General features: G+C 37.2%; 1 protein-coding gene across 1 annotated transcript in view; it reads right to left on the reverse strand.

The window, feature by feature from the left end:
- Positions 1-14944, reverse strand: part of xrcc4 (X-ray repair complementing defective repair in Chinese hamster cells 4) — a 43466-nt gene that overhangs the window by 9090 nt on the left and 19432 nt on the right. The window contains exons 4-7 of the mRNA XM_067399047.1: positions 12119-12285; positions 8950-9099; positions 7644-7789; positions 2584-2725 (exon numbers count right to left, since the gene is read on the reverse strand). Of these exons, the coding sequence (XP_067255148.1) occupies positions 2584-2725; positions 7644-7789; positions 8950-9099; positions 12119-12285 (605 nt within the window). The remainder of the gene's footprint in view (positions 1-2583; positions 2726-7643; positions 7790-8949; positions 9100-12118; positions 12286-14944) is intronic.

The following is a 14944-nucleotide window of genomic DNA, read 5'->3' on the forward strand; positions in this document are numbered from 1 at the left end:
GCTGTTTAAAAACCTCATTCCAGTAACAGAATGAACGACTCCAGCTGGATCTCTCCACTTGTGTGATACGAAGTGGCATATGTGATATTATCCTCTAAAGAGGTTAGAGCCAGATCTCCATGCCACAGAAGTCTATTAACGTTTGGAAAGTCTTCGCGCGGTAGCAGAGCCCGTTTTGTAACGGCGGCCTGCAGAAAGAGAAAGAAAGTCCAATACAAACTCTCAATGTCCCTCAACACCTGACATGCAAACACACGCACAAAACATCTGGCGTAGAGGCACCATTCTGTCATAGACCACCGCGGCCTCGTCCCGCCGAGGCCTGCGAACGTCACTGCTTTAAGTGTTCGCTGACAGGGGGAGCAGTCATGACACTGGGAGACTAGAATCACTTTTAAACAGAATCAGTTTAAACATTTACTCCGCCTGCAGAGCCACACAAACATTCTTGCTTTACCAAGTTTTAAAAGAGCCTCATTAAACATTAATCTCTCCATATCCCAGCATAACGTCAATACAATATGAAGCCAAAGCGTCTTTCGTATACGTCTGCCAACTCGAGTAACTTTCATATATGTCTGCCAACCTAAAAAACACAGGATCTGTTCCAAATGCTGGTTAGCTGCCCTTCTACCTACTGTCTACTTTGGCAGCTCCCTTTTAAGGCAGCATCCAAAATAAACTGATTTGAAATGAACAGTTAACAAATCAATCGCGTCACACGTACACAAGCGCATCAGACATTCATGGATGGATGGATGGATGGATGGATGGATGGATGGGACCGACCAGTACATAAACAGATGGATGGATGGATGAACCAATAAACAAATGGATGGATGGATGGATGGATGGATGGACCTACCAGTACATAAACAGATGGATGGATGGATGGATAGACCAATACACAAACGGATGGATGGATGGATGGACCGACCAGTACATAAACAGATGGATGGAAGGAAGAACCAATACACAAATGGATGGATGGACCGACCAGTACATAAACAGATGGATGGATGGATGGATGAACCAATACACAAATGGATGGATGAACCCATACACAAATGGATGGATGGATGGATGGGCCGACCAGTACATGGATGGATGGATGGATGGATGAACCAATACACAAATGGATGGATGGATGGATGGACCGACCAGTACATGGATGGATGGATGGATGGATGGATGAACCCATACACAAATGGATGGATGGATGAACCCATACACAAATGGATGGATGGATGAACCAATACACAAATGGATGGTTGGATGGATGGACCGACCAGTACATAAACAGATGGATGGATGGATGGATGGATGGATGGATGGATGGATGGATGGATGGATGGATGGATGGATGGATGGATGGATGGATGGATGGATGGATGAACCAATACACAAATGGATGGATGGATGGATGGATGGATGAACCAATACACAAATGGATGGATGGATGGATGGATGGATGGATGGATAGACCAATACACAAACGGATGGATGGATGAACCAATACTCAAATGGATGGATGGATGGATGGATGGATGAATGGATGGACCGATCAGTACATAAACAGATGGATGGATAGATAGATAGACCAATACACAAACAAATGGATGGATGGATGGATGGATGGATGGATGGATGGATGGATGGATGGATGGACCGACCAGTACATAAACAGATGGATGGATGGATGGATGGATGGATGGATGGATGGATTTATGAAATACTATAGACAGATGGATGGATAGACCAATACACAAATGGATGGATGGATGGATGGACCCATCAATACATAAAAGATATGGATGGATGGATTTATGATAGATAGATAGATAGATAGATAGATAGATAGATAGATAGATAGATAGATAGATAGATAGATAGATAGATAGATAGATAGATAGATAGATAGATAGATAGATGATAGATAGATAGATAGATAGATAGAATCACCTAGGAATAATAACACTGGAATAACAACTCAGAAATAATTAATGTCAAATAATAATATCCAAAACAGTATGACTATTTTAGGATAAACGCAACACGTTTTCTCAGGATCGGCATCCCTCAGGTGTCATCAAGTCTGAAGAAGTTGCTCAATTCAAATCTAAACCATTCATGGGATTTTTATTGTACAATTATGGAAGCCACTGAGGTACTGGCAAAGTAGGAGATGAAATTATACACATTTTCCTATTAATAAGTAAAAAATCCTGGAAAGAGAAGCACCCAGGGGGGCCTCGACTGGAAAAATACAAGGTGCTGGCAAAAGACCAATGTTTCCGTACAATGTAAGAGGTTTCTGGGAAACCCGCTTTTGTGTGCTCGACTGGCTGCAGGCGTGGAGAGAAAGCAACATCCAAGGTTGCATGAAGTGGACACCAGAGAGTAAGGCAACCGGAATTATCACTGACAATTTTATTGCAGCAGTCACAGGGGTTTATGGGTATCATATGCAACGTTAGATAACAGGCCTCCAGGAGTTTGGGTGCGTTACGAGCTGATCGACCACAATAAAACATGTAATTAGATGGAGGATATGTGTAAATCTGAGGATGTGAATGATGATACCTGGATCTCTGTCGCTGGTCCAGCGCTGCTCGTTTGGCTTGAGTCTCCAGCTGTTGGAGATGTCGGTGGCGACGTTTGCGGCAAGGGGCCACATCTGTGATGTCATTTAGGCTGTCGTCCATCGGGCTGCTTTCTGGCGTCTCTGTTAGACAAAACATGGAATAGTTCAAGTGTTGAAGTTCATCTATTGTCAGTTTTTGTCATTTGATGAAAATGTACTACACATTTAGAAAAAATTTCATTATGCCATATTCATGAATTTTACTTGAGAAATGGTATAGATAATTAATTGTAAATGCTATTTGTTTTTTTAGTATTTCAGCAGAAAATATTTTAAAAAATGTATAATTTCAATATATAAAAATGTAACATGTTCACATTATAATGCGCAGAATTAACAATGTGCATCAAGCAGACCAAATTATAAACAAATTTGGGAAAAGAAATACAAACATTTATATATTTATTATTTATATATTATTATATAATATTCATATAATATTATATATTAAAATAATAGCATATAATATTAATATATTATATTGTATGCTAATAATCATTTTATATTTAAATATAAATTATTTTATAATATAAATATAATAATAATAATATAATATAAAATAAAACTTTGTTAGTGCATTGTTAATGTCTTAAATTGTTATTTTTATTAGCATGTAATTTAAAAACTAGTTTGTCTTAGTTATCATTGACAAAAAAAGTAAAATAAAAGAAGTAAACAATAATTAACTGAATTATTTTGCCAATAATTTCATTTCATTTACAAACACATTTAATTATAAGAAGAAATATCCAACCTGATCGATTATTGCCATTTCTAAATATGATCTACATAGCCATTTGCTGCAAATTTAATGATTTCCGTCATTTAAAAAATGGACAAGATGAGTTATTTATGTGAATGTTTGAATGTATAATAGCTCTAAACAGGATTAATGGGCAGCCGGCAGCCGGCAGCCGGCCAAGATGTGACTCCGCTAATACAATAAACATCATTAACGCATTAAAAGCATGTTGAGCATCAACAATAAGCATGGTACATGCAGCTTGACTGCAATAAACACAGCAGGAGAACATCAGTCTCGTGTGATATGACATTATAGCACAGTGGGAGATTGATCAAGACTGTAAAGAATCCAATAGTCATTCTCATGTGCCATTGACTTTTTGCATTGCCAGACATGTTTCTGGCAGTTGTTTACATCTACATGAGTTTAATTTACACTGTTGGACACATATGAAACTGGGTGGATTTGACTCACGTTAGTTGGTGCAACAAACATCCCAACCACATTAAAAACTTTTTCAAATATGCCTCATGTACTGCACCCTTATGGTAAACTTTATAGTGAAGAAAAAAAGACTAAAGCTACAACTCCTACTCTTTAAGTACAAAAACATTACCAAGCACACACATCTGAAACATAAACCATTGCATCATGCTTGAGGAGAAAGGAAAAGCACAATAATTGAAGCCCGAAGGGCTCCGTCTGAGGAATCAAGCCAAAGCAACTCACACCTAGCAACCATACATTACAATTCAGCCTGTTTACAGGGTCACATGACTGTAGAAGGGGGTTTCTAGCTTTTCACTTTTACTCCACAGAGCTTACACAGGGGGAAAAACAGAGAAATTGAGCAACTTGCAGAATAAATCATGTGTGACTCCACCTCATTTCCCTTCTGTGCCTCAAAACTCTGACTCAACAGCCTGATGAAGCCCCCAAATACGGTATTTGAGTAGCCCGATGTCGAAACCGACCAAAAACAGATGGTGTTGCCAAGGAACAACTATTCTAGGAGATGTCATCATAGCTGGGTAAGCTATGACGGACGAAGCAAAGGAGGGCTAAGGCAATGAACTACCTGTAGGCTGTCGTAGTTCTGGCTCAAAGGTTTAATATGCTGCTTCATCCAACCTTCAAAATCAAAATCACCCTGCTGGATGAGCTTTAGACAAGAGCGAATACCTACAGTGATGTCATCTCTTTCATGGACGTAATGCATTATAAGTCTTTGCCATTTATTTGTGATCTACTGGTAGAAATATTACAATATAAGTAGTGTTATGTAACCGACCGCTCAAAATAATTAATTGGTTTGAGTAGGACAGAATTAAATTAATTAGTTCAGTCAAATTAACTTTTATGAGTATTGAGCACTTTCTTTTTCTTTTAAGTTCACAGAACTGATATATTTTAAGTAAACTGAACAGTTTCATTGTTCTGAGATCTATTAACTTATTTCTTTTAATTTAGTCTAATTTAAGTTTAAGTGAAACTGGGCTGGGATTTCTAGTTCCCAGCATGCTTTGCCCATGGCTCAAAAAGGAGAGTAAATGCTGTTTTTTTTTGTGCAAGATTAATGTTAAGTGGGAGATTTAGCAGTGATTAATGTTTTGTTATGCTAATTTAGAAGAGTTTCTATTAATGTGTGTTTTGGAGAATTACCATCATAGTGACAAGTGGTTTGTACTCAATCAGCAAGTCTTATACCATGCTATTGTTAACATGTTGGCAAATTAGCAAGTTAGCATTTTATGAATTAGCTTGTTATAGTTTACACTAATAAAAATGTTCATATTGAGGTTACATGACAATTTTAAGTTAAATGTATGGATTATTGTACTCAAACATTTCAAGTTAAGAACAATTAAAATGTACGAGTACAAAATCTGACAGTTCTGCGTACTTAAACTTTGAATTTCTAAACAACTGACTGCCTCAAATTTTTTGAGTTTTGCCTACTTATTCAGGTTTACAGTGTGTGGCTGTGTCCGAAATCAGCCCCTATACCCTCATTCACTATTCCCTACATTAGTCCACTAATATAGTTCACTTGAGTAAATGAGTAAAGGAAAGTAAATGAAAATGAGTGAGTGAATTTGCACTCGATAACATGGTTTCGTACACCACTACAAATTGCTGTTCCCTCAAATAGTGCCCTTTTTAAGGGTACATGGGGTGATTTCAGGCACAGCCTGTATATGCAATATAGCTATTTTTACCAAAAAGGGATTTAATTAACCATGCAGTAATACCTATTATGGATAATCCAGTGAATTAAATACTTTACAAATGAAAAATACACCATTTTATTTGATTATTTTCTCTACCTGATGGATGCAACCCAAAGATAACATTATTTATAAATGAAAAAGACTGATATCAGTGTAAGAACAGCTGCTTCACATTGTGTAACACAAACACAAAAGACCTACAAGAGTAATATTAACAAGATCTTAAAAAGTCAATATACAAATCATAAATTGTACAATATTTGAAATACACAACCTTGTAAACCGCACACAAGTTGAATTCCATATTAATGCACCAACTTGAGATGTCGCTTGGCTAGTTCTTTCTCAACAATATTGCTGAATTCTTTCATGTTTTTTTAGTCGATTTCTACCACTGCATGGTATTGTCATTCTGTCTGGCCCTATGTCAAGATGTTGAGGCCGATCTTTCATCTGCTTGCCAGAGTCACTCTAGATCAAATCTGCATCATTGTTGTCATTCATCAACCTGAACTTTCTTGGAAGAAATTTCACTAAATTCTCTACACACGCTGCTAAACTATATTAAAATATGAGTTTCATTTGATGTTCTGGGCACAAATTCAGTTGTAGGCTCATCTAGTTTGACTTCAAACTTTGTTAACTTTGCAAACCTGCCCAATGAACACAATATTGCATAGTCTTGAGAACAAATCAACTCAGAATATACAGCTAGCTGAAATATGACAATTTTAACCAAATCCACACAAACTAATCACAGACTTTGTAAAAAGTAGACGGAGAACACATGCATCTGAAATTGTGGCTCTCTGAAAACTTTCTGTGAAGTGACATGTGGCCAAGTATGGTGTTCAATACTCTGAGTTTGTGCTCTGCATTTGCACACACTTGGCAGTGAGTATTGAACACACACACCATGAACACCATGAGCAGTGGGCAGCCATTTTATGCTGCATCGGCCAGGGAGCCACCTACATTTCCTGCTGGAGCTGAGATTCGAAACCTGCGACCTTTGGGTTACAAGTCCGACTCGCTAACCATTAGCGGAGCAACTAAAGGAGTAGTTCACTGAAGTCACTGTGGTGTGAGGTGTGTTATGAGTGACTGAATCTGCTCAGAGGAACATCAGGGCCACGCCCATCTCAAATCCTCCTCAGAAATCCTGTTGTGTGGGGGGAACCCCGAGGACAAATGCGCACACACTCTGCAGATTGTCACGTGGAACAAAACAATACCCAATCAGAAAGCGAGCTGACGAAAGATGGACGCATAACACAACTTCATCCAAACCTTTTTCTTTTCTTCCCCATGAATTTTCTGTAAAAATGTGTCCAAATGCTATTATCGCCATTTTTTCTTGCCCGTCGTCTGCCATGTTTGTTTACTCTAGTTCTGGCTGCATCTATAATTCAGATTTTTAATCTCCGTATCCGCTTACATATATTTATATATAATCTATTTTTAATCTCTATAATAAAAATGTTTAATTCAGATTTTGATCTTCATATCCATTTACATATATTATATATATCTTCCAAGGGGTTTTTTCCCTCCTAGGACTTTTTTCCCAGTGCTAGCACGCTGGGTTTTTCTCCTAGGGGTTTTTTCCACCCCTGGGAGTCAGCCGACATTTGCTTAATGTAGCACCATCTTGTATATGTTACATATTACCACGCTTGTTTGCACAGCTTATTTTTAACCATTACCATTTTTTCTGTGCTTCTAATATATAAAGCTGCTTTGAAACAATTACCAATTGTAAAAGCGCTATATAAATAAATTTGACTTGACTTGACTTGACTTGAAATTTGACTTGACTCAGCCATCGCAACAGCGTTCAAGTGCGTAAATGCCAGATTTTTTTAAAGGTTTATAGGGGGGCGTGACCTGTATTGGTCTCATCATGGCATTCCACACACTATGGGATCAAACCTGTTAAATGTATGATTTTTTTTATTGTCATGTTTGTGGTCTCTCACATTTTAAAAATCTTTTAGTGTGGGCCAGCCTTTAGAAGAATCACCTTGTGTAGGAGGCTTTGGGTCAGGGCGTCTGGGTTCAGCCTCCTGTTCGTCTTCTGTACTACCTCCATAATCACTCTCTTCTCCGGGACTTTTATCTGCCGCAGTCTCAGTCGCCTCGCAGTCTTCACTATCTGCCTTTTTCTTTCTAAGAGACATCAGTAGGTACAACATGTTAACCAGATTTATGCATTGAAAATTTCTCTTTCATTCAAAATGTGAACTAATGAAAATTTGTTCTGCGCTTGATGGGAAGTTTTCGTTATTTCAAAAGTGTGAGGTCAGTAAGGTACTTCAGTAAAGTATTCAACATCATCCTGAAAAAAAAAAAATCATGGTTTACATAAAAATATTAAGCAGCAACTGTTTCAAGATTGATATTAAAGAGATAGTTCACCCATAAATGAAAATTCTGTCATCATTTATTCACCCTCAAGTTGCTGAACACAAAAGAAGATATTTTGAAGAATATGGATAAACAAACAGTTGATGGGCCCCATTGACTTCCATAGTGGGTTTTTTTTTTTTCATACTTCCAGAGAAGTCAGAGGGGCCCATCAACTGTTTGGTTATCCATATTCTTCAAAATATCTTCTTTTGTGATCAGCAGAAGAAAGAAATTCATACAGGTTTGGAACAACTTGAGGGTGAGGAAATGATGACAGAATTTCATTTTTAGGTGAACTATCCCTTTTAAAAAGTAATGTCTCCTGAGCAAAATCAGCATATTAGAAGATTTCTGAAGGATCATGTGACACTTAAGACTGGAGTCATGATGCTGAAAATTCAGCTTTGCATCACAGGAATAGATTATATTTTAAAATCTATTCAAATACAAATTTCACAATATGACTCTTTCAAAAACATACTGATCCCAAACTTTTGAAGGGTAGTGTACAAAAAGGCAGAACTATTTATTTGAAATCAATCATTATTTTTGCAATTCTTTCAGTTGGCACAGAAATTAGACTCTGCTCCTTTAAACATCTCAATCCAGAGCACAATGCTGATGGACTGAACCTTCTTGGGTTTGTTGTGCCCAAACGTTTTAAGGTTTCCATCACTCCACAGTTGTCAACGAGCTTGTTGCTGTCGTTTTAAGTTTTCTTTTACACCAAAGCGCAGATAGGAAAATATTCTCAAAACATAACTGGAAGTGATATTCATCAACGTAATATCTTGGGATTACCTAATGAAATGGGCATTTCGTAAGTAGGGAAGGAAAAAGTTGAACTGAAAAAATGCTTACTATCAAAACGTTGCTTCATGTGAGGTTGTATCATAATGAAATGTGGCACACATCTTTACCTCAGTCGATTCTCTTCTATAGATTCCTCTAGCTCTCTGACTCTCTCCTGCAGGACTCTGAGTTTGGCTTTCTTCTCATTGAGGACCAGCACAAAGCGACTGTAAAGGTCTCTCTCCAACGTCTCCTTTCCCTGAACGTACCTTTCCATCCTGTGGCAAAAAAAGAGCAATTAGACACACCCAAACACTCATATGGCCCAGTCTCCCTGGTCACACAGACATCTGATCGCGTCGACAAGAGTGGAAATGTTTAGTTATGAGAGTGTTTGTATTACTTACAATTTTTGTGTGTGGTTTTATAAGTGGATAAACACTCAATTACTTAATATGGAAAACTTTAAGAGTGTGTTTGAACTCAGACACCTGTGGCAGTTGTTTGCAAAGTACAAACCAACGCCAATAAAGTGCCGTCAGTGTTGGGAAGCATTACTAATTCCCTATAATTCTGGTTTTGGAAGATTTTAGAAATCAGTCTGGCTGGTTATGTCACTGCTGTCGTTTCTCAGAGAGGAAAGATTGAAGCACGTGTAGAACGAGAAAAGAAAGTAAAAATGAGCTTCTCATCAGGTTGGCCCAGGATTCACTTGTGCGCCACCACCCACTCCTCCTGAATGCGTTATGTGCAATAAATCAGCAAAACAGATTGTGTTCACATATCTATAGTTCCCTCTTTTAACATGAGTGTCACAGCAAACACAAACTAAAACAGCCTCGTGTGTTTGGACTTCCTTAGTAACATTTAAAAAATGCAGCCAAGATGCTCTTTCATTCTGAATCATGGGAGATCATGAGGAGGGGAGAGGGTAATCTATGAGGAAGTTGTAATCATGAACAGGTGAAGGGCTTGCATAATCCCACTATTTTGTTTGAAATGAGTTTTGGCAACACACACACACACACAAAGGTTGTGGACTTTCTCAGGAACAAAGAAATAAATTGAAAGCATATTCCTCATGTTTTGTAGTCCACTTATAAGATAGTCAAGGTTTTATGCAACAATTATTTGATTATTGTGTGTATATATATAAATTCCATTGCTCCATGGTCCAGTTCTGATGCTCACGTGTCCACTTTTGGCTCTTTCGGCGGTGGACGTGAGTCAGCATGGGCACCCTGACTGGTCTGCAGCCCCATACGCAACAAACTGTGATGCACTGTGTATTCTGACACCTTTCTATCAGAACCAGCATTAACTTCTTGAGCAATTTAAGAGACAGTAGCTCATCTGTTGGATCGGACCACACAGGCCAGCCTTCACTCCCCACGTGCATCAATGAGCCTCGGCCGGCCAGTGGTTCACCACTGTTATTTTAAACTTTAAAGTTTAAAAGTTTCAAAATTTACAATTTACAGATAACTGTTTGTAATTGTTTTTAGAACTAAAAGTCTCTTCGAGGAATGCTAATCGCAGAGCTTAAAAAGGTGCAAGTAAGCGATTTCTGAGAAACACTGTTGAAAGTGGATCGGACTGAGCACCACAAACTTGTAGCCAATCAGCGGTAGGGAGCGTGTCCACTCATGATGGAGGAGGAGACAGAGTGAGCATGAGGGAGATTTGAAGAAAGACTAGAAAGAGATGGCTGAGAGACATTACAAAAGAGAAAATGTCAGAACAATATTACTAGAAAAAGAAGAGTTATGACCAGGCAAGTGCTTTAGGACCCACGCTAATATTTCCAGCATTTTCATATGGGAAGGCCTAAAAATGGATGCTGAGGTTGCGTTGTTTCTGCTCCAAACATGAGTAATATTGGTTTTGAGTGCGTGCATGACTAACAATGAACTCTTGCTTATATATATTTAATTTTTTGTTCTTCCTTGTCATTGTTCATCATCTTCGTTTTATTTTGCTTTGCTTCTGCTATGATAAAGAGAAATCCACTCTTGCATCTTCATGCATTTTTGGGGCGGAGCAATGAAGGGAGGGGTGTGTTTGTTTGGGTTGATTTCAAATATCAACTGTTTAACAATTCTCAGAAATCCCTTACTGCACCTTTAAAGGTGCCCTAGAATCAAAAATTGAATTTACCTTGGCATAGTTAAATAACAAGAGTTCAGTACATGGAAAAGACATGCAGTGAGTTTCAAACTCTATTGCTTCCTCTTTCTTATATAAATCTCATTTGTATAAAAGACCTCCGGAAAACAGGCGAATCTCAACATAACACAGACTGTTACAGATCATTAATATGTACGCCCCCAATATTTGCATATGCCAGCCCATGTTCAAGGCATTAGACAAGGGCAGCCAGTATTAACGTCTGGATCTGCAGAGCTGAATCAACAGACTAGGTAAGCAAGCAAGGACAATAGCGAAAAATGGCAGATGGAGCGATAATAACTGACATGATCCATGATTACATGATATTTTTAGTGATATTTGTAAATTGTCTTTCTAAATGGTTCGTTAGCATGTTGCTAATGTACTGTTAAATGTGGTTAAAGTTACCATCGTTTATTACTGTATTCACAGAGATAAGAGAGCCATCGCTATTTTCATTTTTAAACACTTGCAGTCTGTATAATTCATAAACACAACTTCATTCTTTATAAATCTCTCCAACAGTGTGTAATGTTAGCTTTAGCCACGAAGCACAGCCTCAAACTCATTCAGAATCAAATGTAAACATCCAAATAAATACTATACTCACATAATCCGATCCATGCATGCAGCATGAATGACGAACATCTTGTAAAGATCCATTTGAGGGTTATATTAGCTGTGTGAACTTTGTTTATGCAATGTTTTATAGTCGAGAGCTCGGGGGGCAGGAATATTTAAAGGGGCCGCAGCCTGAATCGACGCATAGTTAATGATGCCCCAAAATAGGCAGTTACAAAAATTAATAAAAAAAAACAAAAACGATGGGGTATTTTGAGCTGAAACTTCACAGACACATTCAGGGGACAACTTAGACTTATATTACATCCTGTGAAAGAACGCTCTACGGCACCTTTAATACTCATAAATCATAAACCACTATTCTAAAAACACATACGTAGTTCCTGAGGGCACTCGTGTCGAATTAGCCTTCCAGACTAACCTACAAATTGATGACATGAGTGAACAGCTCCATTTTACAAATAAATGTATTTATTCCAAACATTCATTTGTGCTATATTGTGAAAGTTGAATGGGTTTGGAAGTATTGATCTGGTGTGGACCTACTCTTTGGTGATGTGTTCCTGTTCTTTCCTCAGCTTCTGGTTCTCCTCAAGCAGGTGCTGGTTTTTGGCCCGTAGACGTGCGCTCTGCTCCAGGCTGTGACTAATGAGCTCCCTTATGACTTCAGTGGGCTCAGGCACCGACTGCAGCTCAACCACACCGAGCCTGAACTGAGAAATAAAGAGAGAGCAAGATTAATAATAGAAGACCTTGTGCAAGCAGGTACCTGGAGGAGACACCTACCCATCAGCTATTGGCATTAGCTTCCTGGCTGTAGACGCAAGGGAGATGAACTGCACCCACAGACAGTGAGATTTATTTGTTTGGTTCTGAGGTTCAATTTACTGGAGCTGTACCACATTACTCCAGACACCTTGTGCAAGTGTACTCGACTTCACCAGGCTTTCTCACTATTTTTGACCAATGAATTTCCATTACTTTTCCATGGCATTCGGTCAATCCTTAGTGCATAAGAATTGTTAAAACTAATTTTGATTTAGAGCAATTCTCTAATGAATCATTCAAATATGTGAACCTGTTTGACTGATTCATTGAAATGAATCACCTAAACAGAACAAATTCACTCAGAAATATATATAGACATATACACATCTCCGTTAAATAAAATCAGAAAGAACATAATAGTGCAAAATTATATATATTTTTAGTATTGAAAACATACAGTTTATATATTTTTATATCATAAATGCATACATTAATAACAAATAAATAAATAATAAATAAATAAAAAATTAGTAATAAATATGCCATAAATTAAATAAATACATAATTACATAAATAAAAAATAATGAAAGAATTAAGTAAAATAAATGATACAATTATTAATAATTAAATGAAATTAAATAATTAAAAAACAAGAATGAAAAAATAAGTTAAATAAAAATAATAAAATAAATCAAACTTGAAAGAATTAATGAAATAAAAAAATAAAATGCAAATTTTTTAGTATTAAATTATATATTATAGTTTATTAAATATATAATATATATATTTTATATTTTATAAATATATAAAATATAATTCTATAATAGTTACTCATAATAAGCTTAATTTACACATAATGGATACATATTTGCAGCAAAAATAAGACAAATTACTGAAATTAAATATGCATGGCATTGCTATTTTATTTATTGCTATTTCAGCAAAGATAGCATCTTCAAGAAAAATGTGGGTGTTTAGTAAATATAATGCTTCTGAATTATAAAACTAAAAAACTGAATTCACGCTACAGGGATTTACTGCCCAACTCTGTCTACCACCTGGACAAACACAGAGACTTCCAGCCTGGACTCTTATACCGATAAGACAAGCCAACCGCTGTGATGAGAGCCAACGAGCGACAGTGAGTCTCTGATCCTCAAATAGATGAACTCTGACAGTATACACAAGGGACCGGCGCTCGGCCTGTAGTGTGTGCCACTCTGTGAATGATAAGGACGAATGCTTCAAGACAAGAGCGCTGAAGATAACAGACCTCTCAGGGACCTGAGAACACAATGAAGTTCTGCCGTAAACCTACTGAGACCATCCCTTAATCAAACTCTTTTGTCCTATAAATGACTCTTGATCTTGATGGCTCTAAGCACAAGACAATGGGAACAATCAAGCACATCTTTATGACCTTGTTGTGCATGACTCGAGTACTGTAGGTAGTCATTAAGCACACACTTTTATCTAAACTGACTTATAATGCACAGGAACAATCATCTTGGAGAAATGGGAAGTTAAGAGTCTTGGCTGAAGGCACAGTAGGTCATTGATTGTTTCTTGTGAGAATGTTTCAATTACCATTTCTCATCTAAAAATAAACATTCGGCCATCATTTACTCACCCTCTTGTCATTCAAAACCTGCAAGGCTTTCTTCCTTCCACTGAACATTAAAAGAGAAGTTTAACAGGATGTCCTGGAAGCTCTTTTGCATACAATAAAGCAGATGGAGATGGATGCTATCAAGTTCAAAAAAAGTAATGTAAAAGTAGACAATTCTATTCTCCTGAGGACAAAGAAATGCTATGTGTGAGTAACAGATTAAAAGTTACACCATTATCAAATCTCCTTTACTATTTTACTATCAAATTGCTTCAGAAGGCTTTTAGAATACAACAACACAATTCATTTGGACTCCTTTTATGGTTTTTCATGCATTGTTTGAAGCATGACAGTCACATCTCCTTGTTATCCACAGAAGAAAGTCAAATGGATTTGGAAAGACATGCATGAGGTGAATAAATGATGAAAGATTTTCAGTTTCGGAAGAACTATTCCACACCATACCACTCCAATTTTTCATTCCACACAGAATGAAAGAGCAAAAACAAGCTCTGATGTAACCGTCACATTTACAAAGCAGTAAACCAGAGATTCAACATGGATCTTTTTCCAGCCAGAATCTGATGTACCAGCGAGCAACACATACACTTGTTGCTCCTTTAAGTGATGAGCTAAGAACTTCCATGTCTCAGAGAGTTTATTAACTTTATAACTTTCACGTTGAAGTCAAGAGCAATTTTTTTTTGTGTATAAAAAAATAAAAAAAGAATCCATATAATCCGCTTTTACAAAATCTTGATTTTGTTTTTGTGTTCTACTAGAATAGGTTTAAACTAGTGCTGTCAATGTTAACGCATTAACGCATGCGATTAATTTATAAATATTTAACGCAATTAACAGCATCTGTTTTTTTCTGTCATTACAATATGATCACGCTATCATTGATGCAAATACTTTTAAACCATTTAAGCACACCAAAAGAGAAAAAGAGAATGCGCTGTCTGTGAATGTCCTGTCACGCAAACAGGAGCAAA

Source organism: Chanodichthys erythropterus, chromosome 10, assembly GCF_024489055.1.
Source record: "Chanodichthys erythropterus isolate Z2021 chromosome 10, ASM2448905v1, whole genome shotgun sequence".
Lineage (NCBI taxonomy): Eukaryota > Metazoa > Chordata > Actinopteri > Cypriniformes > Xenocyprididae > Chanodichthys > Chanodichthys erythropterus.